This window comes from Ranitomeya imitator, chromosome 2, assembly GCF_032444005.1.
Source record: "Ranitomeya imitator isolate aRanImi1 chromosome 2, aRanImi1.pri, whole genome shotgun sequence".
Classification (NCBI taxonomy): domain Eukaryota; kingdom Metazoa; phylum Chordata; class Amphibia; order Anura; family Dendrobatidae; genus Ranitomeya; species Ranitomeya imitator.
This window is the reverse complement of record NC_091283.1, coordinates 392,908,737-392,933,785: the sequence shown is the minus strand read 5'-3', so window position 1 is coordinate 392,933,785 and position 25,049 is coordinate 392,908,737. Positions and strand designations below refer to the sequence as shown.

General features: G+C 46.3%; 1 protein-coding gene across 3 annotated transcripts in view; it reads right to left on the bottom strand.

The window, feature by feature from the left end:
• Positions 1 to 6,791: 6,791 nt before the first annotated feature.
• Positions 6,792 to 25,049, bottom strand: part of LOC138667004 (zinc finger protein 665-like) — a 71,388-nt gene continuing 53,130 nt past the window's right edge. For all 3 annotated transcript variants that reach the window (XM_069755222.1, XM_069755224.1, XM_069755223.1), the window contains exon 7: positions 6,792 to 8,661. In XM_069755222.1, the coding sequence (XP_069611323.1) occupies positions 6,956 to 8,661 (1,706 nt within the window). In that variant the 3' untranslated portion in view covers positions 6,792 to 6,955. The remainder of the gene's footprint in view (positions 8,662 to 25,049) is intronic.

The following is a 25,049-nucleotide window of genomic DNA, read 5'->3' as shown; positions in this document are numbered from 1 at the left end:
GGGGTGGGATCCCTCACAGAACCCTTGTCTAAATACACGGATTGGATGTTACGTCCCTTATTGAAACATATACCATCGTACATTAAAGACACGAGCGCCTTTTTACAGCATGTCCACCAATTTACATGGCAGCCGACATTTAGTCTGGCATCGGTAGACGTTGTCAATCTTTATACACGGATCCCGCAAGACTTGGGAATAAAATCGATACGCCATATTTTAGACACTTTAAGTATGGAGCGTAACACCGTAGACTTTATCTGTGATGGTCTTGAGTTTATTCTGACGCATAATGCATTCACGTTTTTGGACCTCTGGTACCTGCAGTTAGTTGGTACAGCAATGGGGACTCCGGCAGCTTGTACTTTCGCTAATTTGTATTTGGGGTATTTCGAGGAGATGCACATGTATTCCGACCAGAACCCCTACCTTAAGCATATCAGGATGTACTTACGGTACGTCGATGATATGTTTATCGTATGGGATGGACCGCAGGATGTTTTCGGCCACTTTGTTACTTATTTGAATGAGAATGCCATGGGTATGTCATTCACATCCAATTTTGGGGGATCACATTTAGAATTTTTGGATGTGACAGTTGATATAACAGATGGGAAGATTAACACCTCCCTATATCGGAAATCAGTATCTACAAATGCACTTATGCACTTTAACAGCTACCACCCAGGCCACATTAAACGTTCATTGCCTTATATGGTCAGTTAATACGTACCAGTAGGGCCAACAGTACACGAGAAGGGTTTGAAGCGCAGGCTTTAGACCTGGAACAGAGATTGAAGTATAGAGGATATCCCGACCATGTTTGGCAAGATGCACGAAGGAAAATGTGCAGTAAAGACAAAAATAAGACACGAGATTTTACCACTAAAAGATTCACTTTCTGTTTCCAGTATTTCTGTTTCCCTATGGACCAACAAATCAGGTCCGCTATAAGGAATAATTGGTACCTATTAGATAGAGACAGAGAGTTGGCCGAAGTGGTAGCTAGAGGTCCCTTAACCCCTTCATGACCCAGCCTATTTTGACCTTAAAGACCTTGCCGTTTTTTGCAATTCTGACCAGTGTCCCTTTATGAGGTAATAACTCAGGAACGCTTCAACGGATCCTAGCGGTTCTGAGATTGTTTTTTCGTGACATATTGGGCTTCATGTTAGTGGTAAATTTAGGTCAATAAATTCTGCATTTATTTGTGATAAAAACGGAAATTTGGCGAAAATTTTGAAAATTTCGCAATTTTCACATTTTGAATTTTTATTCTGTTAAACCAGAGAGATATGTGACACAAAATAGTTAATAAATAACATTTCCCACATGTTTACTTTACATCAGCACAATTTTGAAAACAAAATTTTTTTTTTGTTAGGAAGTTATAAGGGTTAAAATTTGACCAGCGATTTGTCATTTTTACAACGAAATTTACAAAACCATTTTTTTTAGGGACCACCTCACATTTGAAGTCAGTTTGAGGGGTCTATATGGCTGAAAATACCCAAAAGTGACACCATTCTAAAAACTGCACCCCTCAAGGTACTCAAAACCACATTCAAGAAGTTTATTAACCCTTCAGGTGCTTCACAGCAGCAGAAGCAACATGGAAGGAAAAAATGAACATTTAACTTTTTAGTCACAAAAATTATCTTTTAGCAACAATTTTTTTATTTTCCCAATGGTAAAAGGAGAAACTGAACCACGAAAGTTGTTGTCCAATTTGTCCTGAGTACGCGGATACCTCATATGTGGGGGTAAACCACTGTTTGGGCGCACGGCAGGGCTTGGAAGGGAAGGAGCGCCATTTGACTTTTTGAATCAAAAATTGGCTCCACTCTTTAGCGGACACCATGTCACGTTTGGAGAGCCCCCGTGTGCCTAAAAATTGGAGCTCCCCCACAAGTAACCCCATTTTGGAAACTAGACGCCCCAAGGAACTTATCTAGATGCATAGTGAGCACTTTGAACCCCCAGGTGCTTCACAAATTGATCCGTAAAAATGAAAAAGTACTTTTTTTTCACAAAAAAATTCTTTTAGCCTCAATTTTTTCATTTTCACATGGGCAACAGGATAAAATGGATCCTAAAATGTGTTGGGCAATTTCTCCTGAGTACACCAATATCTCACATGTGGGGGTAAACCACTGTTTGGGCACATGGTAAGGCTTGGAAGGGAAGGAGCGCCATTTGACTTTTTGAATGGAAAATTAGCTCCAATTGTTAGCGGACACCATGTCGCGTTTGGAGAGTCCCTGTGTGCCTAAACATTGGCGCTCCCCCACAAGTGACCCCATTTTGGAAACTAGACCCCCCAAGGAACTTATCTAGATGCATATTGAGCACTTTAAACCCCCAGGTGCTTCACAGAAGTTTATAACGCAGAGCCATGAAAATAAAAAAAATAATTTTTCTTTCCTCAAAAATGATTTTTTAGCCTGGAATTTCCTATTTTGCCAAGGATAATAGGAGAAATTGGACCCCAAATATTGTTGTCCAGTTTGTCCTGAGTACGCTGATACCCCATATGTGGGGGTAAACTACTGTTTGGGCGCACGGCAGGGCTCGGAAGGGATGGCACGCCATTTGGCTTTTTAAATGGAAAATTAGCTCCAATCATTAGCGGACACCATGTCACATTTGGAGAGCCCCTGTGTGCCTAAACATTGGAGATCCCCCAGAAATGACCCCATTTTTGAAACTAGACCCCCAAAGGATCTAATCTAGATGTGTGGTGAGGACTTTGAACCCCCAAGTGCTTCACAGAAGTTTATAACGCAGAGCCATGAAAATAAAAAAAAAAAATTATTTTCTCAAAAATGATCTTTTAGCCTGCAATTTTTTATTTTTCCAAGGGTAACAGGAGAAATTTGACCCCAAAAGTTGTTGTCCAGTTTCTCCTGAGTACGCTGATACCCCATATGTGGGGGTAAATTACTGTTTGGGCACATGCCGGGGCTCGGAAGTGAAGTAGTGACGTTTTGAAATGCAGACTTTGATGGAATGCTCTGTGGGCGTCACGTTGCGTTTGCAGAGCCCCTGATGTGGCTTAACAGTAGAAACCCCCCACAAGTGACCCCATTTTGGAAACTAGACCCCCAAAGGAACTTATCTAGATGTGTGGTGAGCACCTTGAACCCCCAAGTGCTTCATAAAAGTTTATAATGCAGAGCCGTGAAAATAATAAATACGTTTTCTTTCCTCAAAAATAATTATTTAGCCCAGAATTTTTTATTTTCCCAAGGGTTACAGGAGAAATTGGACCCCATAAGTTGTTGTCCAGTTTCTCCTGAGTACGCTGATACCCCATATGTGGGGGTAAACCACTGTTTGGGCACATGCCGAGGCTCGGAAGTGAAGTAGTGACGTTTTGAAATGCAGACTTTGATGGAATGCTCTGTGGGCGTCACGTTGCGTTTGCAGAGCCCCTGATGTGGCTTAACAGTAGAAACCCCCCACAAGTGACCCCATTTTGGAAACTAGACCCCGAAAGGAACTTATCTAGATGTGTGGTGAGCACTTTGAACCCCCAAGTGCTTCATAGAAGTTTATAATGCAGAGCCGTGAAAATAATAAATACGTTTTCTTTCCTCAAAAATGATGTTTTAGCAAGCATTTTTTTAGATTCACAAGGGTAACAGGAGAAATTGGACCCCAGTAATTGTTGCGCAGTTTATCCTGAGTACACTGATACCCCATATGTGGGGGTAAACCACTGTTTGGGCACACGTCAGGGCTCGGAAGTGAGGGAGCACCATTGCGTTTGGAGACCCCTGATGTGCCTAAACAGTGGTAACCCCTCAATTCTACCTCCAACACTAACCCCAACACACCCCTAACCCTAATCCCAACTGTAGCCATAACCCTAATCACAACCCTAACCACAACCCTAATTCCAACCCTAACCCTAAGGCTATGTGCCCACGTTGCGGATTCGTGTGAGATATTTCCGCACCATTTTTGAAAAATCCGCAGGTAAAAGGCACTGCGTTTTACCTGCGGATTTTCCGCGGATTTCACCTGCGGATTCCTATTGAGGAACATGTGTAAAACGCCGCGGAATCCGCACAAAGAATTGACATGCTGCGGAAAATACAACAGTTTCCGCGCGGTATTTTCTGCACCATGGGCACAGCGGATTTGGTTTTTCATAGGTTTACATGGTACTGTAAACCTGATGGAACACTGCTGCGAATCCGCAGCGGCCAATCCGCAGCCAAATCCGCACCGTGTGCACATAGCCTAATTCTAAAGGTATGTGCACACTGCGGAAAACGCTGCAGATCCGCAGCAGTTTCCCATGAGTTTACAGTTCAATGTAGACCTATGGGAAACAAAAATCGCTGTACACATGCTGCGGAAAAACTGCACGGAAACGCAGCGGTTTACATTCCGCAGCATGTCACTTCTTTGTGCGGATTCCGCAGCGGTTTTACAACTGCTCAAATAGAAAATCGCAATTGTAAAACCGCAGTGAAATGCGCAGAAAAAAACGCGGTAAATCCGCCATAAATCCGCAGCGGTTTAGCACTGCGGATTTATCAAATCCGCAGCGGAAAAATCCGCAGAGGACCAGAATACGTGTGCACATACTGAAACCCTAACCCTAGCCCTAACCCTACCCCTAACCCTACCCCTATTCTAACATTAGTGGAAAAAAAATTTTTTTTATTTTTTATTTTTTTATTGTCCCTACCTATGGGGGTGACAAAGGGGGGGGGTCATTTATTATTTTTTTTATTTTGATCACTGAGATATAATCTATCTCAGTGATCAAAATACACTTTGGAACGAATCTGCCGGCTGGCAGATTCGGCGGGCGCATTGCGTATGCGCCCGCGATTTTGGAAGATGGCGGCGCCCAGGGAGAAGACGGACGGGACCCCGGCAGGATCGGTAAGTATGATGGGGTGGGGGGGACCACGGGGGGGGGGAATCGGAGCACGGGGGGGGAATCGGAGCGCGGCAGGCGTGGAACGGAGCACGGGGGGCGTGGAACGGAGCACGGGGGGCTGGAACGGAGCACGGGGGGGTGGATCGGAATGCAGGGGGGGTGATTGGAGCACGGGGGGGTGATTGGAGCACGGGGGGAGCGGACAAGAGCACGGGGGGGGAGCGGAGCACTGGATGGAGGGGAGCCGGAGCAGTGTACCGGCCAGATCGGGGGGCTGGGGGGGCGATCGGTGGGGTGGGGGCACATTAGTATTTCCAGCCATGGCCGATGATATTGCAGCATCGGCCATGGCTGGATTGTAATATTTCACCCGTTATAATAGGTGAAATATTACAAATCGCTCTGATTGGCTGTTGAAAGTGAAACTGCCAATCAGAGCGATCGTAGCCACGACCCCTGGGCTAAACTACCACTCCCCCTGTCCCTGCAGATCGGGTGAAATGGGAGTTAACCCTTTCACCGGATCTGCAGGGACGCGATCTTTCCATGACGCCACATAGGCGTCATGGGTCGGATTGGCACCGACTTTCATGACGCCTACGTGGCGTCATGGGTCGGGAAGGGGTTAATATCAAACAGAAGAAGTACTAGAGTAAGGGACATATTGGTACAAAATCGGATTGTAAATGACAGGACCAATAATTGGTTGGAGGGTAGCATTCCTAAGGGGAACCATCGGTGTGGGCACTGCGCATATTGCAGGCAACATATGACTGATAGGATCCTAAACATTGGACCGGTTGAGCATAAAGTAATGCAGTTTATCACCTGTCAAACGAAAAATGTAGTCTATGTGGTATGGTGTCCGTGTGGACGATACTATCTTGGTAAAACTATTAGGTGTCTGTATATACGGTTCAGAGAGCATTGTAGATCTGTCACCACAGGGAAGGGGGTACCCAGACTCATCAACCATATACGTGAAGTGCATGGAGGAAACGCAGAAGTATTGACATTTGCGGGAGTAGAACAGGTCTGGATGTCCAATAGAGGGGGTGATCACCATAATGACCTATTAAGATGTGAAGCAGGATGGATTATGCGGACAGGGGCTACAGGCCCTGCGGGACTAAATGACAAAGTGGATATGTCAATATTTTTGTGATTGTTCCTATTATATATTTTGGCAGTGGTGGACAGTTTTTCTTGCACACAAAATGGGACTATAAGTATGTCGTTTTCCCAGTAAAGATCTGTGAGCCTATAGCAGATGGAAAAAGAGGGGATTTGGTGAATAACGTCTCTAGCATGTCTTACCCAGCTGGTCAGTATGGGTAATTACAGCAGGGGGCATGATCACGTGAGGACCTGTGCTACCCGTATTAGTTGAGGGATGATAGCAGACTGGGTAAGTCATTTGTCTTATGACAATCATATAGCTTGAGTTCTTTAAGTGTTATATATACGATTTAGGATGCCTTTGATCAGGGTTATTGTTTTTAATTGTTTTTAGCAAGTTTTGTATCATGGGAGGACGGATGTGAGCGTGGGGGAGGAGCGCCTGTTGTGCTCGTTACTTCAGGCGTCACATCCGTCCACCCATTGAACCTGTTGAAGCGCCAGGAGGGCGCGAAACGGCCGTCGTTCGGCTGCCACGTTCTTATGTAAATCTACACCCCCCCGAGCTATGAAGAGTTTTCATAATAAAGGAACCTGTGTGCGAAGATTGGTGAGTGCCGCTGTCGTTATTCTCCTTCCTATTTCTATTAATTAAATGAAAGAGGCAACCATTCAGATCATGAATAGATGCACTGGATAACTTTTTAAGCTTCAGTTCTAGAAATGTAAAGTATCTTATACAGATTATTCACGCGTGTATATGTGTATTTAAATAATTCCTTTTCAATTACAAATGGTCAATGGTAATTGTATAAATTTTCTAATAATCATTTACTGCTTTAAATTGTTTTCCCTTTGTTTTTAAGGCTTTACTATGAATTGTATTTTTTCTTTTACATTTGTCAATAAAACAATGGGAAAAAAAAAAAAAAATTGCTACTTTCTTGTGTGAGTTTTCAGATGTGTAAGAAGATTTGCTTTCCGACTAAAAGATTTCCCACATTCTGAACACAAAAATGGTTTCTCTCCTGTGTGAGTTATCCAATGTCTAAGAAGAGCTGATTTACGGGAAAAACATTTCCCACAATTTGAACATGAAAAAGGCTTCTCGCCCGTGTGAGTTCTCAGATGTAGAACAAGTGTTGATTTCTCTGCAAAATAATTCCCACATTCTGAACACGAAAATGGCTTCTCCCCCGTGTGAATTTTTCGATGTCTAATAAGAGCTGAATTATCAGAAAAACATTTCCCACAATGTGAACAAGAATATAGCTTCTCCCCCGTGTGACTTCTCTGATGTGCAACAAGTCTTGATTTCATACTGCAATATTTTCCACATACTGAACATGAATATGATTTCTGCCTTGTGTGAAGTATCTGATGTCTAATAAGACTGTATTTCTCTGAAAAACATTTTCCACATTTGAAACATGAAAATGGCTTCTTCCCTGTGTGAGTTCTTTGATGTTTAACAAGGTGATGTTTTACTGTAAAACATTTCCCACATTCTGAACATGAATATGGCTTCTGCCCTGTGTGAATTCTTTGATGCACAATTAAAACGGACTTTCGTTTAAAAGATTTCCCACATTCAGAGCATGAAAACGCCTTGTTGCATGAGTGAGTTATCTGATGTGTAACCAGATTTGATTTCACTGTAAAACATTTCCCACATTCTGAACAACAAAATGGCTTCTCCCCGGTGTGAATTCTCTGATGTCTAACAAGATGTGCTCTTTGTTTAAAACATTTTCTACATTCTGAGCAAGAAAATGGCTGATCCCCTGTGTGAATTCTATGATGCATAGCAAGATCAGATTTTGTACAATAACATTTCCCACACTCTGAACATGAAAATGGCTTCTCTCCTGTGTGAATTCTCTGATGTTTAACGAGATTTGATTTCTCTGTAAAACATTTCCCACATTCTGAACAAGAAAATGGCTTATTCCCTGTGTGATTTCTCTGATGTTTAAGAAGATTTGATTTCTCTGTAAAACATTTTCCACATTCTGAACAAGAAAATGGCTTCTCTCTTGTGTGAGTTCTCTGATGAGTAACGAGATATGATTTTTGTGTAAAACATTTCCTACATTCTGAACAAGAATACGGCTTCTCCCCTGTGTGAATTTTCTGATGTCTAATTAAAACTGATTGTTGTTTAAATAATTTCCCACATTTGGAGCATGAAAATGGCTTCTCTCCTGTGTGAATTCTCTGATGAGTTACAAGTTTGGATTTCTCTCTATAATATTTTCCACATTCTGAACATGAAAATGGCTTCTCCCCTGTGTGAATTCTCAGATGTGTAACAAGATTTGTTTTTCGATTAAAACATTTCCCACATTCTGAACATGAAAATGGCTTCTCCCCTGTGTGACTCCTCTGATGCGATACAAGGCCTGATTTAGAACAGTAATATTTCCCACATTCTAAACATGAAAATGGTTTCTTCCCTATGTGAGCGATTTCATGTTCCACAGCCCTTCTGTGACTTTTGTTTTGCATATTTGTCTTTGATGAAGCTGAAAAAAGCACCTGTTGAAAGTGATCAGATGACAGCGTTTTGCTGAGGTCTTGAGATGTTTCAGCTACAAAATCTGAGTATATCAGCGATCCCTGTGAGCTCCCGATACAGTCATCTGCCATGAATAAGAATGATTTAATATTTTTCAGTAACATCGCATTGGAATTATATTACTATTTATTATATCATATACTTTATACCATTGCATATACTATATTCCACGCAAACTGTAATATAATTCAATTATTGAAAAACTAAGACAATAGAGCTGGGGTCCTGGGGAGTTACGAATCACTGATAAATTGGTATTTATATCCTCCCTTGTATACCACTTATGCACTTTATTCAGGCTTTATAGTCTGCCTATAAATCTGCACTTTATGAGGATTATTTCGAGGTGGTATGCATATATGTGATCAGAATGTTAAACTGAAAACCTCATATTCAGTTATATAAATTTTTGCCTAGCGGCTTTAGATCAACTTATGATTTTTGGAGGTGCGGTTCTTGTCTTTTTTTTCCTTTTTGTGCAAAGCATGTTCTAGTCTCTTTCTTGGACCAGCACTCAACATTTGGCACAGGTGATTTTAATTGGCAGGAGACTGCAAAGTAAGGGGTCTAGCCCATTTTGGTTCTCACTGAAGAGCTGGAAGAAGGGGAGTTTCAATGCTCCTTTCATTTTGGTGCTGGTGCTGTGTGGCGGCCATTGTTGCTGTGGCTTTGTGCTGGTGGGGCGGAGCAGTCTGGAGTCATGGGGCCTCAGTCTCGCAGCTTGGGTGCTGTGGGGCAACAGGCCGTCCGCCCTGCTGGTGCATTGCCGCTGTGGCGGTGGTCGCCGCACGGCTCCGCACCGTTAGGGCGGTAGGACCCACTACGAGGTTTGCCGTGACGTGGCAGTGGGCTTCATACAGTCTGATCAGAATGTTAAACTGAAAACCTCATATTCAGTTACCGTATATACTCGAGTATAAGCCGAGATTTTCAGCCCAAATTTTTGGGCTGAAAGTGCCCCTCTCGGCTTATACTCGAGTCAAGGTGGGTGGCAGGGTCGGCGGGTGAGGGGGTGAGGGCGCTGAGGCATACTTACCTGCTTCCAGCGATCCTGGCGCTCCCCACCTGTCCCACGGTCTTCGGTGCTGCAGCTCTTCCACTGTTCAGCGGTCACGTGGGACCGCTTATTAGAGAAATGAATAAGCGGCTCCACCTCCCATAGGGGTGGAGCCACATATTCATTTCTCTAATCAGCGGTGCCGGTGACCGCTGATAGAGGAAGAGGCTGCGGCACCGAAGACCAGCTGTCCGGGAGAAGGAGCCGGACGCCGGGAGCAGGTAAGTATCACATATTTACCTGTCCACCTTCCAGCCGCCGGGCGCCGCTCCATCTTCCTGGCGCCGCTCCATCTTCCCGGCGTCTATCTGCTCTGACTGTTCAGGTCAGAGGGCGCGATGACGCATATAGTGTGCGCGGCGCCCTCTGCCTGATCAGTCAGTGCAGAGAGACGCCGGGACCGGACGCTGGGAGCTGCAAGCAAGAGAGGTGAGTATGGCTTTTTTTTTTTATTGCAGCAGCAGCAGCAATGGCAGAGATTTATGTGGAGCATCTATGGGGAAATATGAACGGTGCAGAGCACTATATGGGGCACAGCTATGGGGAAATATGAACGGTGCAGAGTACTATATGGCAGAGCTATGGGGCAATATGAACGGTGCAGAGCACTATATGGCAGAGCTATGGGGCAATATGAACGGTGCAGAGCACTATATGGCAGAGCTATGGGGAAATATGAACGGTGCAGAGCACTATATGGCAGAGCTATGGGGAAATATGAACGGTGCAGAGCACTATATGGCAGAGCTATGGGGAAATATGAACGGTGCAGAGCACTATATGGCACAGCTATGGGGAAATATGAACGGTGCAGAGCACTATATGGCACAGCTATGGGGAAATATGAACGGTGCAGAGCACTATATGGCACAGCTATGGGGCAATAATGAACGGTGCAGAGCACTATATGGCACAGCTATGGGGCAATAATGAACATGCAGAGCACTATATGGCACAGCTATGGGGCAAGAATGATCTATTTTTATTTTTGAAATTCACCGGTAAATGCTGCATTTCCACCCTAGGCTTATACTCGAGTCAATAAGTTTTCCCAGTTTTTTGTGGCAAAATTAGGGGGGTCGGCTTATACTCGTGTCGGCTTATACTCGAGTATATACGGTATATAAATTTTTGCCTAGCAGCTTTAGATCAACTTATGATTTTTGGAGGTGCGGTTCTTGTCTTTTTTTCCTTTTTGTGCAAAGCATGCATATATGTATACTAGCTATTGAACCCGTTCTACGCCCGGGTGGCGAGCATTTATATTGGTATATGGTCTCCATCCTGGTATGTGCTGCTCCATCCTGCGCCCCCATCCTGTCATGTGCTGCTCCCATCCTGCGCCCCCGTTCTGTCATGTGCTGCTCCCATCCTGCGCCTCCATTCTGTCATTTGCTGCTCCCATCCTGCGCCCGTTCTGTCATTTGCTGCTCCCATCCTGCGTCCCCGTTCTGTCATTTGCTGCTGCCATCCTGCGCCCGTTCTGTCATGTGCTGCTGCCATCCTGCGCCCGTTCTGTCATGTGCTGCTGCCATCCTGCGCCCGTTCTGTCATGTGCTGCTGCCATCCTGCGCCCGTTCTGTCATGTGCTGCTGCCATCCTGCGCCCGTTCTGTCATGTGCTGCTGCCATCCTGCGCCCGTTCTGTCATGTGCTGCTGCCATCCTGCGCCCGTTCTGTCATGTGCTGCTGCCATCCTGCGCCCGTTCTGTCATGTGCTGCGGCCATCCTGCGCCCGTTCTGACATGTGCTGCGGCCATCCTGCGTCCGTTCTGTCATGTGCTGCTGCCATCCTGCGCCCGTTCTGTCATGTGCTGCTGCCATCCTGCGCCCGTTCTGTCATGTGCTGCTGCCATCCTGCGCCCGTTCTGTCATGTGCTGCTGCCATCCTGCGCCCGTTCTGTCATGTGCTGCTGCCATCCTGCGCCCGTTCTGTCATGTGCTGCTGCCATCCTGCGGCCGTTCTGTCATGTGCTGCTGCCATCCTGCGCCCGTTCTGTCATGTGCTGCTGCCATCCTGCGCCCGTTCTGTCATGTGCTGCGGCCATCCTGCGCCCGTTCTGTCATGTGCTGCTGCCATCCTGCGCCCGTTCTGTCATGTGCTGCTGCCATCCTGCGCCCGTTCTGTCATGTGCTGCTGCCATCCTGCGCCCGTTCTGTCATGTGCTGCGGCCATCCTGCGCCCGTTCTGTCATGTGCTGCGGCCACCCTGCGCCCGTTCTGTCATGTGCTGCGGCCATCCTGCGCCCGTTCTGTCATGTGCTGCGGCCATCCTGCGCCCGTTCTGTCATGTGCTGCGGCCATCCTGCGCCCGTTCTGTCATGTGCTGCGGCCATCCTGCGCCCGTTCTGTCATGTGCTGCTGCCATCCTGCGCCCGTTCTGTCATGTGCTGCTCCCATCCTGCGCCACCATTGTATTATATGCCCCCGAATGCTGCTGCCATATAAAAAAAAAAAAAAAATACCATACTCACCTATCGTCCGGCTCCACTGCAGGTATGTCTTCAAGAAAATGGCGCCGGCAGCAGGAATCAGCGCCTGCGCAGTCCGCGCTTTCCGGCGCCATTTTCTTGAAGACACACCTGCAGTGGAGCCGGAGTGTGTCTTCAAGAAAATGGCGCCGGAAAGCGCGGACTGCGCAGGCGCCGATTCCGGCAGCAGGAATCGGCGCCTGCGCAGTCCGCGCCCTCCGGAGCCGGGAGCAGAGGAGCCGGGAGACGGAGCCGCAAGCAGCGCTGGAACCGGGAAAGGTGAGTATACTTACCCTCCCTCCTGGCGGTCCCTGACTCTCCGGTGGAGATCGCGGTATGCGTTCAGTGCTTACGCATACCGCGATCTCCCGGGAGCGTCGCTCTGTGAGGCCCAGACTGCGCCGGCGCTTGCGCTTGCGCAGTCTATAGAGGTTTCGGACAGAGTGACGCTCCCAGCGTTATATTATAGATTTCATGTTATATGATCCGTGCCTCCAACTATGTATTTATTATTATTTTTTGTACTATGATATTTTTCATGATATTTGCTGTCAGTTTCTCCTTGCTTTTAATATTGTGATCAATAAAATTATATTTAATTTTCTGATATTTTGGATTCTTTATATTCACTTCTTGAGTAGGTCTTATATTTGATTAATAGTGAATATTATTTTTTTTTTATGGTGAGTTTTTCTCATTGTGTGGTTGGTTCCATTCAAATTTTTGTTACTGACATGACTCAAATGAGTAATAGTGGATTTCACGTTCAAAATGGGAGCACTTCACTCTGAATCGATTTCTTGTTTTGTTTTGGATAATTTACCTGCTGGGGTAGTACTGGGGCTTCAAAAGCTGCTGATTCACAATTTTGTTATTATTGGTGTCAGACTGAGATTGTTAAGTGGAGCCCCAATTGTCAAAAGAAATGTCTAGTTTCAGTACAAATATGCTTCGCTAGTCTGAAGGGTCTGCCAGAATACCTGAAGGACCTCGGAGATGTGTTTTCTGAAAGAGGGGCAGACACTGCCTCTCCATTGTCCTTATGATTGTGCTTTTAATCTCATTGCCAATGCCAAATTATTTAAAGCTCATCTTTACCATTTCTCTTTGCCTGAAAGTATTGCCATGAAAAGTTATGTGAATGAAAGTTTTCGAAAGAGCCAGATTAGTCTCCTACCCTATAGCTGCTGCATTTTTCTTTGTTAAAAAGAAAGCTAGTGGTCTCCTTCCTTGCCTCAACATAAAATAATTTAACAAAATCAGAGTTAAGAATACATACCCACTTCCACTCATTGAATTCATTGAGTGAAAAACGGCATATATAACATCTGAGGGTTTATTTGAAAATCTGATCATGCCATTTGGGTTAACCAATGCTCAAGCAGTATTTCAAAACTTTATGAATTATACTTTTTTTTATTGCATATGTCTTATAGTGTCTTTTGGGACACATTACCCCTATCCAGGTTTTGCAGATGTTAAGATCAGATGCTTCAAAAACAGTTTTCACATGATTCTGAAGTTCTTCTGCAGAATTAGAAAAAAACCTGCAGGGCACGAATCAGATTAACTAAAGCTGACAATGAATTAAGGCTTGCAAGAGACATCAAAAGCAGTAAAAAAGGATTTTGGGGATATGTCAAAAGTAAAAGAAAAGTCAAAGATGCTATGAGATTTTTACAGAATGAAAATGATGAAATGGTAAGAAAGGATGTTGAGAAGGCCGAACTTTTAAATTCCTATTTTGCATCTGTTTTCTCTCAGAAAGGAAATGTAACATCAACTGATCTTCACTGTCCTATTAAAGGAGTAGAGGAATCCAGAATATCAATAAACAGGAAGATAGTGAGGAAACACTTAGCTAACATAAATGAATTGAAGTCTCAAGGTCCAGATGAATTACACACCAGAATACTGAAGGAGATGGCAGAAGAAATTTTTGAACCACTCTCCATAATATTTGAAAATTTTTGGAGAACAGGAGAAGTCCCAAATGACTGGAGAAGAGCAAATGTCGTTCCTATCTTCAAAAAGGGGAAGAAGGTGGACCCAGGGAACTATAGGCCGGTGAGTCTGACTTCCATACCAGGAAAGATCTTTGAACAAATTATTAAACAACATGTATGTAAGTACCTGGATAGGAATGAAGTTATTAACCAGAGTCAGCATGGGTTTGTAACTACCATATATACTCAAGTATAAGCCGACCCCAGTATAAGCCGCGACCCCTAATTTTGCCACAAAAAACTGGGAAAACTTAATTTCTCGAGTATAAGCCTAGGGTGGAAAATGCAGCAGCTACCGGTAAATGTCAAAAATAAAAATAGATACCAATAAAAGTAAAATTAATTGAGACATCAGTGGGTTAAGTGTTTTTGAATATCCATATTGAATCAGGAGCCCCATATAATGCTCCATACAGTTTATGATGGGCCCCATATAATGCTCCATGCAAAATACGCCCCATATAATGCTCCATACAGTTTATGATGGGCCCCATAAGATGATCCATATTAAAATATGCCCCGTATAATGCTGCACAAATGTTGATTATGACCCCAAAAGATGCTCTATAGAGGCATTTGCCTCATACAATGCTGCACAAATGCTGATTATGGCCCCATAAGATGCTCCATACAGACATTTGCTCCATATAATGCTGCACAAATGCTGATTATGGCCCCATAATATGCTCCATAGACACATTTGCCTCATATTATGCTGCACAAATGCTCATTATGGCCCCATAAGATGCTCCATAGACACATTTGCCCCATATAATGCTGCACAAATGCTGATTATGGCCCCATAAGATGCTCCATAGACACATTTGCCCCATATAATGAGCCACAAATTCTGATTATGGCCCCATAAGATGCTCCATAGAGATATTTGCCCCCTTATAATGCTGCACAAATGCTGATTATGGCCCCATAAGATGCTCCATAGAGATATTTGCCCCCCCTATAATGCTGCACGAATGCGGATTATGGCCCCATAAGATGCTCCATAAACACATTTGCCCTGTATAATGCTGCACAAATGCTGATTATGGCCCCATAAGATGCTCCATAGACACATTTGCCCCATATAGTGCTGCACAAATGCTGATTATGGCCCCAAAAGATGCTCCATAGAGATATTTGCCCCATATAACGCTGCGCATGGCCCCATAAGATGCTCCATAGAGATATTTGCCTCCATATAATGCTGCACATGGCCCCATAAAATGCTCCATAGAGATATTTGCCCCCATATAATTCTGCATATGACCCCATGAGATGCTCCATAGAAATATTTGCCCCATATAACGCCGCACATGGCCCCATAAGATGCTCCATAGAGATATTTGCCCCATATAATGCCGCACATGGCCCCATAAGATGCTCCATAGAGATATTTGTCCCATATGCTATTGCTGCGATAAAAAAAAAAAAAACACATACTCACCACTCGTCGCTCAGGCCTCCGTCACTTGCTATATTCACCTGTCCCTTGTTCCACCGCCAAGCGCCGCTGTGTCTTCCCCGTCCTCCGCACTGACTGTGCAGGTAGAGGGCGGCGCGCACACTAATCTCGTCATCACGCCCTCTGACCTGAGCGTCACTGCAGAGGACGCGGAAGATGGAGTGGCGCCGACGGTGGAACATGGGACAAGTTAATATGCCCCCATTATACTCACCTGCTCCTGGTGTGGTCCCTGCAGGTCCTTGGTTCTCCGGGCGCTGACAGCTTCTTCCTGTATTGAGCAGTCACATGGTACCGCTCATTACAGTAATGAATATGCGGCTCCACCCCTATGGGAGTGGAGTCAGGTCCATATTCATTACTGTAATGACTGGTACCATGTGACCGGTCAATACAGGAAGCTGTCAGCTCCTGGAGAACCAGGGACCGGCAGGGTCGCGCCAGGAGCGGTATTATTAGACAGCTACCGCTCCCCCTTCCCTGCCAACCCTTGGGAATGACTCGAGTATAAGCCGAGAGGGGCAATTTCAGCCTAAAAAAATGGACTGAAATTTTCGGCTTATACTCGAGTATATACGGTAATAAGTCATGTCAGACTAACTTAATTTCCTTCTATGACAGAATCACTGACTGGGTGGATCAGGAAAATGCTGTAGATATAGTATATCTTGACTTCAGCAAAGCATTTGACAAAGTATCTCACACCATCCTTATTGAAAAAATGACTAAGTATGGAATGGACAAGGCAACTGTTAGGTGGATTCATAACTGCCTTAGTGATCGGACCCAAAGAGTGGTCGTAAATGGCTGCACATCCAGTTGGAAGAATGTCACAAGTGGGGTACCACAGGGTTCTCTCCTGGGCCCTGTATTGTTCAACATCTTTATCAATGGTTTAGATGAAGAAATTGAGGGTACACTAATTAAATTTGCTGATGACACAAAGCTAGGAAGGATAGCTAATACTAGAGAAGAGAGAGGATTCGAAAAGATATAAATAATCTGGAGCAGTGGGCAGCAACTAACAGAATGTTTTTAACAAGGAAAAATGCAAAGTTCAGTACAGACCAAAAGTTTGGACACACTGTTAGGGTTGGCGGAATGCACCAAATATATAATTTATTAAATGGAATTGGTGCGTTCGCAACCCGGGATCCACCGTGCAGGAAAGCACCTGCTGCTAAATAATGGCGGCTCTATATGGCGGTATATACCAACTCTGTTAGCTTCACAGAGTAACCGCGAGAGGAAAGCTCTGTGCCCTGTTAGACTTTCACAGAGGCACAGGCCAACTACCCAGATGTGAGCAGTGAGTGGTCATGCATGCATACAAAACTCCTCGCCGGAGATGCCAGCATTCTAGGGGCTTATTTCAGCCGGGTCCCTGAACACACTTAAAAACAATCTCCTCGCCGGAGGTGCCAGCGCATTCTAGGGGCTTATTTCAGCCGGGTCCCTGAACACATTCAAACACATGACCACATTGGCGCAAAGCATATAGCATAAGACGATACTAGCGCATGGCCGTGCGGTCTTGCGCAGTTTATATAGTTGCAGCACAGGAAGCTGCTACTGAAGTTTTTGCCCTTTCAGGACCTTCCAGAAGGACCAATGGAAAGTGCTGCAGTACCTGAGCATGTTTTGCCCTTTCAGGACCTTCCAGAAGGACCAATGGAATGTACTGCAGCACCTGAGCATGTGACCGAACATGTGGCCCTCGACCTCCAATGGGAGACCCTGCCCTGGGCATGCTCAGTGTGAGTAAACAAGGACTTAGTCCCAGAGAGGCTCGCTCGCCGCAGATCAGTGCAGGGTACCATAGGAAAGCCAGAAAAGGCAGTAGTGACCCTATGCACCGAATCAGCCCCAGCGAGACGTTGGGAGCGACGTCTCTGCCGAGCAGAGCCCACTGCGGGCGATACCGAATGGGAGACCGCAGCAGACACGGATCGAGATTCCCCCTGTGCAGCAGAGGAAACTCGACTCCTAACATTACCCCCCATCCTAGGGCCCCCCCCCCCTCCTTGAGCCTCACTACGCTCAAAAGCTGCGATAAGCAGCGGAGCCCGAATGTGCTCCACAGGCTCCCAGGTTCTATCCTCTGGGCCGTGACCCTTCCAGTCCACCAGATAAAATTTCTTGCCACGTACCACCTTGCACCCCACAATAGCATTCACCTCAAACTCATCCGTGGATGAACCCGATGTCCCAGCAGATGACTCGGAAAACCGGGACAAATGAACGGGATTTAAGAGGGAAACGTGGAAAGTATCGGTGATACCAATAAGAAAGCATTTGCACTACTAAAGCAGGATGGCACCATTGAAGCTCTAAAAAACTATAGGGAGAAAAATACTTTATCTAAAAAACTAATTAAAGCTGCCAAAAAGGAAACAGAGAAGCACATTGCTAAGGAGAGTAAAACTAATCCCAAACTGTTCTTCAACTATATCAATAGTAAAAGAATAAAAACTGAAAATGTAGGCCCCTTAAAAAATAGTGAGGAAAGAATGGTTGTAGATGACAAGGAAAAAGCTAACATATTAAACACCTTCTTCTCCACGGTATTCACGGTGGAAAATGAAATGCTAGGTGAAATCCCAAGAAACAATGAAAACCCTATATTAAGGGTCACCAATCTAACCCAAAAAGAGGTGCGAAATCGGCTAAATAAGATTAAAATAGATAAATCTCCGGGTCCGGATGGCATACACCCACGAGTACTAAGGGAACTAAGTAATGTAATAGATAAACCATTATTTCTTATTTTTAGGGACTCTATAGCGACAGGATCTGTTCCGCAGGACTGGCGCATAGCAAATGTGGTGCCAATATTCAAAAAGGGCTCTAAAAGTGAACCTGGAAATTATAGGCCAGTAAGTCTAACCTCTATTGTTGGTAAAATATTTGAAGGGTTTCTGAGGGATGTTATTCTGGATTATCTCAATGAGAATAACTGTTTAACTCCATATCAGCATGGGTTTATGAGAAATCGCTCCTGTCAAACCAATCTAATCAGTTTTTATGAAGAGGTAAGCTATAGGCTGGACCACGGTGAGTCATTGGACGTGGTATATCTCGATTTTTCCAAAGCGTTTGATACCGTGCCGCACAAGAGGTTGGTACACAAAATGAGAATGCTTGGTCTGGGGGAAAATGTGTGTAAATGGGTTAGTAACTGGCTTAGTGATAGAAAGCAGAGGGTGGTTATAAATGGTATAGTCTCTAACTGGGTCGCTGTGACCAGTGGGGTACCGCAGGGGTCAGTATTGGGACCTGTTCTCTTCAACATATTCATTAATGATCTGGTAGAAGGTTTACACAGTAAAATATCGATATTTGCAGATGATACAAAACTATGTAAAGCAGTTAATACAAGAGAAGATAGTATTCTGCTACAGATGGATCTGGATAAGTTGGAAACTTGGGCTGAAAGGTGGCAGATGAGGTTTAACAATGATAAACGTAAGGTTATACATATGGGAAGAAGGAATCAATATCACCATTACACACTGAATGGGAAACCACTGGGTAAATCTGACAGGGAGAAGGACTTGGGGATCCTAGTTAATGATAAACTTACCTGGAGCAGCCAGTGCCAGGCAGCAGCTGCCAAGGCAAACAGGATCATGGGGTGCATTAAAAGAGGTCTGGATACACATGATGAGAGCATTATACTGCCTCTGTACAAATCCCTAGTTAGACCGCACATGGAGTACTGTGTCCAGTTTTGGGCACCGGTGCTCATGAAGGATATAATGGAACTAGAGAGAGTACAAAGGAGGGCAACAAAATTAATAAAGGGGATGGGAGAACTACAATACCCAGATAGATTAGCGAAATTAGGATTATTTAGTCTAGAAAAAAGACGACTGAGGGGCGATCTAATAACCATGTATAAGTATATAAGGGGACAATACAAATATCTCGCTGAGGATCTGTTTATACCAAGGAAGGTGACGGGCACAAGGGGGCATTCTTTGCGTCTGGAGGAGAGAAGGTTTTTCCACCAACATAGAAGAGGATTCTTTACTGTTAGGGCAGTGAGAATCTGGAATTGCTTGCCTGAGGAGGTGGTGATGGCGAACTCAGTCGAGGGGTTCAAGAGAGGCCTGGATGTCTTCCTGGAGCAGAACAATATTGCATCATACAATTATTAGGTTCTGTAGAAGGACATAGATCTGGGGATTTATTATGATGGAATATAGGCTGAACTGGATGGACAAATGTCTTTTTTCGGCCTTACTAACTATGTTACTATGTTACCAAGGCGTGGAGGAATAGCCAAACGGTAGACCACAGGGTTGATCTGTTCCAGAACCTTAAACGGGCCAATGTAGCGAGGAGCAAACTTAGTGGACTCAACTCGCAGCCTGATGTTACGGGCGGAGAGCCACACTAAGTCGCCAGGAGCAAAGACCGGAGCGGGGCGCCGGTGTGTATCAGCCGAAACCCTCATTCTCTCCTTGGAGGCCCGGATGGCATCCTGTGTGCGGTCCCAGATGTCACATGCCTCCACAGCCCAGTCTGCCACCCTAGAATCGGTGGATGACACGGGCATGGGCACAGGGACACGCGGATGCTGGCCGTAATTAAGGAGAAAAGGAGTTTGACCAGTGGAATCGGCTACGGCGTTGTTCAGGGCAAATTCCGCCCAAGGTAGCAAAGATGCCCAGTCATCCTGCCTAGCAGAGACGAAATGTCGCAAATATGTCACCAGAGTCTGGTTGGTTCTCTCCACCAACCCATTCGTCTCGGGATGGTATGCAGAGGAGAGGTTTAACTCTATGCTGAGTAAACGGCAGAGCTCTCTCCAAAACCGAGATGCGAACTGGGGACCCCGATCGCTGACAATCTTATCAGGCATACCATGCAAATGGAAAACGTGTTTAATGAACAACACCGCCAAGGCCCGTGCTGAGGGTAACCGAGGAAGCGGCACCAAATGCACCATCTTGGAGAAATGGTCGGTGACAACCCAAATAATGGAGCAGCCACGCGACTTGGGTAGACCCACCACAAAGTCCATCCCGACCATCTCCCAGGGCCTGTCCGCCACCGGTAGAGGGTAAAGCAACCCAGCAGGCCGTTGCCGAGGAGACCGATTCTGGGCGCAAGAAACGCACGCCTGAATATAGTCCTTGACATCTCGGGCCATATGCGGCCACCAGTATGTTCTCGCCAGAAGCTCAGATGTCCTCTTGGTCCCAAAATGCCCACCCACTCTGGAGGAGTGAGCCCAAGAGAGAACCTCCGGTCGCAAGTTAGCTGGTACGAAAGTCTTGCCCGGGGGCACAGACTCTAGCGAAACCGGAGCTACAGTTCTCAGGCTCTCAGAAGGGACAATAAGCCGAGGCTCCTCCTCCTCCTATGACACCACGGAGCGGGAGAGAGCGTCAGCACGAACGTTCTTCTCCCCGGAGAGGAAATGGAGAGTAAAATGGAACCGGGAGAAGAACAGGGACCATCTAGCCTGGCGAGAATTCAGCCGCTGGGCCGTTTGCAGATACACCAAGTTCTTGTGGTCAGTGAAGACTTGGAAGGGAAAGCGAGCTCCCTCCAAGAGATGTCTCCACTCCGAAAAAGCCAACTTCATGGCCAGCAACTCCCTGTCCCCGATGGAATAATTCCTCTCCGCTGGTGTGAAGGTCTTGGAGAAGAAGAAGCAAGGATGCTTCCGACCTTGAGCATCCTTTTGGAAAAGGACTGCTCCAGCACCAACGGATGAGGCATCCACCTCCAAGATAAATGGCTTATCAACATCGGGGCGATGTAGGATGGGAGCGCTAGCGAAGTGTGACTTGATCGAGAGAAAGGCTTTGGAGACCTCCTCTGACCACAACTTGGGATTTGCTCCCTTCTTGGTGAGGGCAACCAAGGGAGCTACCAAAGTTGAGAAGTGTGGAATGAACTGGCGATAGTAATTAATGAACCCCATAAAGCGCTGCACCGCTTTAAGAGAATGGGGTTCCTGCCAGTCCATTACAGCCTGTAGCTTTGCAGGATCCATAGCCAAACCCTGGGCAGAGATGATATAACCAAGGAAAGGCAAGGACTCCTGCTCAAACACACACTTCTCCAACTTGGCGTAGAGGGAGTTTGCCCGTAAGAGGTCGAAGACTTTGCGAACATCTCTCCGATGGGAGTCAATATCTGGAGAGAAGATGAGAATATCATCCAGATAGACTACGACCGAGGTGGTGAGCATATCCCGGAAGATGTCGTTCACAAAGTCTTGGAAAACGGCTGGGGCATTACAGAGTCCGAAGGGCATCACCAGATATTCATAGTGCCCATCCCTGGTGTTAAAAGCCGTCTTCCATTCATCCCCCTCACGGACGCGAATCAGGTTGTAAGCACCCCGCAGATCTAACTTTGTAAATACCCTCGCTCCCCGTAGCCTATCAAACAGCTCAGATATCAGGGGTAGTGGGTACTTGTTCTTAACGGTGATGGCGTTAAGACCCCTGTAGTCTATGCATGGACGTAAGTCTCCAGTCTTCTTCTGTACGAAGAAGAACCCTGCCCCTGCCGGTGACACTGACTTCCTAATGAATCCTCTTGCCAGATTCTCCTGGATATACTGGGACATTGCCTCCGTCTCCGGGAGAGATAACGGATAGACTCGACCCCGGGGAGGCTCAGCACCAGGCAAGAGGTCAATAGGACAGTCATAGGGGCGGTGAGGCGGAAGGGTCTCCGCAGCTCTTTTAGAGAACACGTCTGCATAGGGCCAATAGTGCTTAGGGAGAGAGGAAAGATCTGCGGGTACCTGTGTAGTAGCAACCTGAACGCACTCCCTCAGACATCTACCCTCGCAAGATTTACTCCAACCCAAAATTCTCCCAGAGGACCACTCAATATGAGGAGAATGGTAGCGAAGCCATGGTATCCCCAACAGGACCTCATCAATTCCCTCAGGAATGACTAATAGGGAGATTATCTCCTGATGTGATGGAGACACAGATAGCGTGAAAGGAATGGTTTTGTGGGTAATCTGTGAAGGTAGTGTTGACCCATTTACCACTCGAACGGTTACCGGCTTGGTGAGCATCACCAAGGGTATTGCGTGACGCTGGGCAAAAGCGGAAGACATAAAGTTACCCTCTGCCCCAGAATCCACGCATAGCGCGACCATAAGAGTGGATGGGCCTATGTTAATTGTCCCCTTGAAGGACAACTTTGAGGTAAACGTCGCCGTGTCTAGTGTACCTCCTCCAACTGCCACTAGACGCTGACGTTTCCCCGACTGCTGAAGACCCTTGGAGGCAAGGTGTCCTGACTGCTGGCAAACATGACGGACCTTATGTGCACGGGCAGACTGAGACTTGGATCCCGCTCGTGTCACCTCTAAGGCCTCATGTCACTCGGATGCCTGGACTGGAGATTCCAAAGGTTTGGCGAAGGTGGGAGCCAGCCGAAACCTCTGCCTACACTGGGCTCGCTCCAACCTCCGCTCGTTAAAACGGAGGTCAATACGAGTAGATACGGCTATGAGCTCCTCCAGTGTGGCAGGAATCTCCCTAGTGGCCAAAGCGTCCTTCACATGGTCAGCCAGCCCCCTCCAAAATACGGGAATGAGGGTTTTATCTGGCCATTCCAACTCAGACGCTAATGTCCTGGAAGTGAACAGCAAAATGGCTGACCATGGTTGAACCCTGAGTCAAAGCCAGCAGTTGGAGCGCTGTATCATGGGTGACTTGAGGTCCTAAAAAGACCTGTTTCAGAGTGTCCAGAAACCTAGGAACACTCCGCACCACATGATCGTTGCGCTCCCACAGCGGCGTAGCCCACTCCAACGCTCTGTCCGACAGGAGAGAGATTATGAATCCCACCTTTGCCCGCTCAGTAGGGAAACGTGCAGCCAGAAGCTCGAGGTGTATACCACATTGGCTCACGAAACCCCTACAGGACTTACTGTCCCCAGAGTATCTCTCAGGCAAAGGAAGGTGAGATAGGGTCGGAACAGAGGTGGCAGTGGGTAAAGCTGCTGCAGCCACGCTAGCAGCCTGAACAGCTATTGCGGTAACATCCACCGCCGAGGTTGCACGCTCAAGAGACGCCAACCGGCCCTCCAGCAGCTGGATGTACCCCTGCAATCGCTGTTCATCCGCCATTACTGAGCCAGATCCTGGCGCTAGTATACTGTTAGGGTTGGCGGAATGCACCAAATATATAATTTATTAAATGGAATTGGTGCGTTCGCAACCCGGGATCCACCGTGCAGGAAAGCACCTGCTGCTAAATAATGGCGGCTCTATATGGCGGTATATACCAACTCTGTTAGCTTCACAGAGTAACCGCGAGAGGAAAGCTCTGTGCCCTGTTAGACTTTCACAGAGGCACAGGCCAACTACCCAGATGTGAGCAGTGAGTGGTCATGCATGCATACAAAACTCCTCGCCGGAGATGCCAGCATTCTAGGGGCTTATTTCAGCCGGGTCCCTGAACACATTCAAACACATGACCACATTGGCGCAAAGCATATAGCATAAGACGATACTAGCGCATGGCCGTGCGGTCTTGCGCAGTTTATATAGTTGCAGCACAGGAAGCTGCTACTGAAGTTTTTGCCCTTTCAGGACCTTCCAGAAGGACCAATGGAAAGTGCTGCAGTACCTGAGCATGTTTTGCCCTTTCAGGACCTTCCAGAAGGACCAATGGAATGTACTGCAGCACCTGAGCATGTGACCGAACATGTGGCCCTCGACCTCCAATGGGAGACCCTGCCCTGGGCATGCTCAGTGTGAGTAAACAAGGACTTAGTCCCAGAGAGGCTCGCTCGCCGCAGATCAGTGCAGGGTACCATAGGAAAGCCAGAAAAGGCAGTAGTGACCCTATGCACCGAATCAGCCCCAGCGAGACGCTGGGAGCGACGTCTCTGCTGAGCAGAGCCCACTGCGGGCGATACCGAATGGGAGACCGCAGCAGACACGGATCGAGATTCCCCCTGTGCAGCAGAGGAAACTCGACTCCTAACACACACCTTCTTATTTAAAGATTTTTTGTATTTTCATGACTATGAAAATTATACATTCACACTGAAGGCATCAAAACTATGAACTAACACATGTGGAATTATATACTTAACAAAAAAGTGTGAAACAACTGAAATTATGTCTTCTATTCTAGGTTCTTCAAAAGTAGCCACCTTTTGCTTTGATGACTGCTTTGTACACTCTTGGCATTCTCTTGATGAGCTTCAAGACGTAGTCACCGAAAATGGTCTTCCAACCATCTTGAAGCAGTTCCCAGAGATGCTTAGCTCTTGTTGGCCTTTTTGCCTTCACTCTGCAGTCCAGCTCACCCCAAACCATCTCGATTGGGTTCAGGTCTGGTGACTGTGGAGGCCAGGTCATCTGGCGTAGCACCCCAGTACTTTCCTTCTTGGTCAAATAGCCCTTACACAGTCTGGAGGTGTGTTTGGGATCATTGCCCTTTTGAAAAATAAATGATG